Source organism: Etheostoma spectabile, chromosome 17, assembly GCF_008692095.1.
Source record: "Etheostoma spectabile isolate EspeVRDwgs_2016 chromosome 17, UIUC_Espe_1.0, whole genome shotgun sequence".
Lineage (NCBI taxonomy): Eukaryota > Metazoa > Chordata > Actinopteri > Perciformes > Percidae > Etheostoma > Etheostoma spectabile.
In genome coordinates, this window is record NC_045749.1 from 3,706,813 (window position 1) to 3,709,177 (window position 2,365).

General features: G+C 40.3%; 1 protein-coding gene across 1 annotated transcript in view; it reads left to right on the forward strand.

The window, feature by feature from the left end:
* Window positions 1-1,909, forward strand: part of cdh5 (cadherin 5) — a 31,537-nt gene extending 29,628 nt beyond the window's left edge. The window contains 1 exon segment of the mRNA XM_032541848.1: window positions 1-1,909. This exon segment is cut by the window's left edge and continues 9 nt beyond it. Within this exon segment, the coding sequence (XP_032397739.1) occupies window positions 1-225 (225 nt within the window). The 3' untranslated portion in view covers window positions 226-1,909.
* The last annotated feature ends 456 nt before the right edge of the window (window positions 1,910-2,365 follow it).

The following is a 2,365-nucleotide window of genomic DNA, read 5'->3' on the forward strand; positions in this document are numbered from 1 at the left end:
AAGAAAGACGAGGCAGATCACGACAGAGACGGCTTCCCGTACGACACTCTCCACATCTACGGCTACGAGGGGCCGGAGTCTTTAGCCGGAAGCCTCAGCTCGCTGCAAAGTTCTTCCACCGGTTCCAACTTGGATTACGACTTCCTGAACGACTGGGGGCCGAGGTTCAGGACCCTGGCCGAGCTGTACGGTGTGGATGCACCTGACTACTACCATCAATACTGATGGAAACCGCCCGCTAATTAGCATATATGAAGCCAAAACACACATCAAAAACAGCCATAAAAACACACTCACACACACATAGCCATAAGCATGCAGAAAAAAATACACATTCACACAGTCATAGAACCAGGCTTTGATGCAGACCATTTTGTTTCTTTCTAAGAGCTTCAGTATAATAGTTTGTTTTTGATGACATGCTGCCATGTCCCATTGCCTCTTCCTCCTCCGAGGAAATGTTGGAAAGATTTTTAAAGTGACACCAGGACATGATGCCATTTACAATACGAAGGTGATAGCGTGAGGTTCACACCGCGAGGATGCTTTTTACTTCCGTCAAAGTTTTGTGTTGTTTTGCATTATAACGTTTTCATTCCACCTGAGGAGATCTGCAAGGCCAAACCGATGATGCTCCAGGGCAGGCCAATAAGAGTTTATCTTGGATAATGGATGGGTTAATCAGGACACTGCTGGCCAGCGATGTTGCACAGATATCCAAATTATTTGCCCTTCTGCATTCAATTCATGTCGCTGCTCCTTTACACTGCACCATTTTACATCCCCTTTTAACCGTCAGTGACTTTTTTGCAGATACATTTTTGCATCCTATCTTTCTTTTACATGAGTTAATTCTAAGCACCTATATTCATCTACATATACACCCACCCATGACGCATATTTCTAACTAAATTTGGACAACTATAAATGGACAAATTGACTACACAAACAATATTCTAAAACTATGCATTATTAAATTGGCTTTACAATATTACAATGATTGCAATTTTAATGAATGGAAGTTTTAAAGCTATAGTGCGTAGTTTCTGTCGCCCCCATGAGGAATTCCAAGTAATGACAACATAACTGTCGGTGCGTCACCATGATGAAACCTTCCGTTATCGCGCACGCGGCCCCCACCCCTCCACGCAGTTGCTAGTAGCCAAGGAGGACACGGAGGATTAAAAAAGAGGTCATTATGTTCACTCGAGTTTCTGCTCACAAAAGTTGCCGGACAACACATACTGAAAAATACAGAGAGAGTTGTGTGGAGCTGAACTTAATTAGCTTTGTAGCAACTTATTTGGCAATGGCTTGAGTATAACGACCATTCATTAATATCAAAAAGTTGCGCACTAAAGTTTTAAATATCATTATTTCCGTCCCACTGGGGATGCAAAATGGTGCATGTAAACAATTCCTTCTTGATTTGAGATTTTCGCCACTTTTCTGTCTCACTCTTCTCTTTGGTATTAATGACCTGTGATCTCTTTGAACTTTGATGTTTTTTTAAATATTTGACAAAAAGGGCTGTAAACACGGCAAGAACGAGGTGATTTTATTTTTGAACTGAAGTTAATGATTTAATTTGCAAATATGATCGCTTGAGGGGTTTATTGTTTGAACTGAATAACTGAGAAGGCCAAGAGTTTTGACTCAAAGAGTTTTGAAGTGTTTGATCACAGCGAGATGCCAGTTGTGTTTGCTTTATCTGAAATACTAAAAAAGGGTCATCTTTAGGGAAAGTTCTAGGCTGGAAAACTCACACCATTCATTGAGGTGTCTTGTGATATGCGTTTCCCTTAATACAATTTTTCAGTAATTCTTGACATAACATCAATTGTAATTGAAAGCTGCTCCAAAAGTTCCTGATATTGATCACTCTTGCAGTTTTCCAATGTAGAAATCTTAAAAAAACTCCCGTTCCCTCTTTATGTTTTCTGAAACCAACCAATCCAATATGAATGAATCATGAGTCATTTTTTCCAGTTATCTTCTCCTCTGAGGAGAGAAAAGACAACAGACAGACAGACAGACTGAAAGGAAATGACACTACTGCTGCTCAGACAGAATTACAGCGTGCTCCCAGGTTTTATTTGACAGAACCTATCATCACAGTTATTGTTGAGATGAAAGCCCAATTCTCAGAGGCCTCTTAGAACAAAAGTCATTCCGACAACTCCGGAAACACCGAGTGGTCAATTGGGCCGTTACGATGGCTCTGAGGTGGCTTAAATAACTTTAACCTTGCATCCTTTTTGGCTACTGTCATGTCACAAACTCTCTGACCTTGACCATCTTAAAATGATTTTAGCATATTTACAGAAACAATTATTTCTTGATAACTAACTTTTTGTAGAATAGG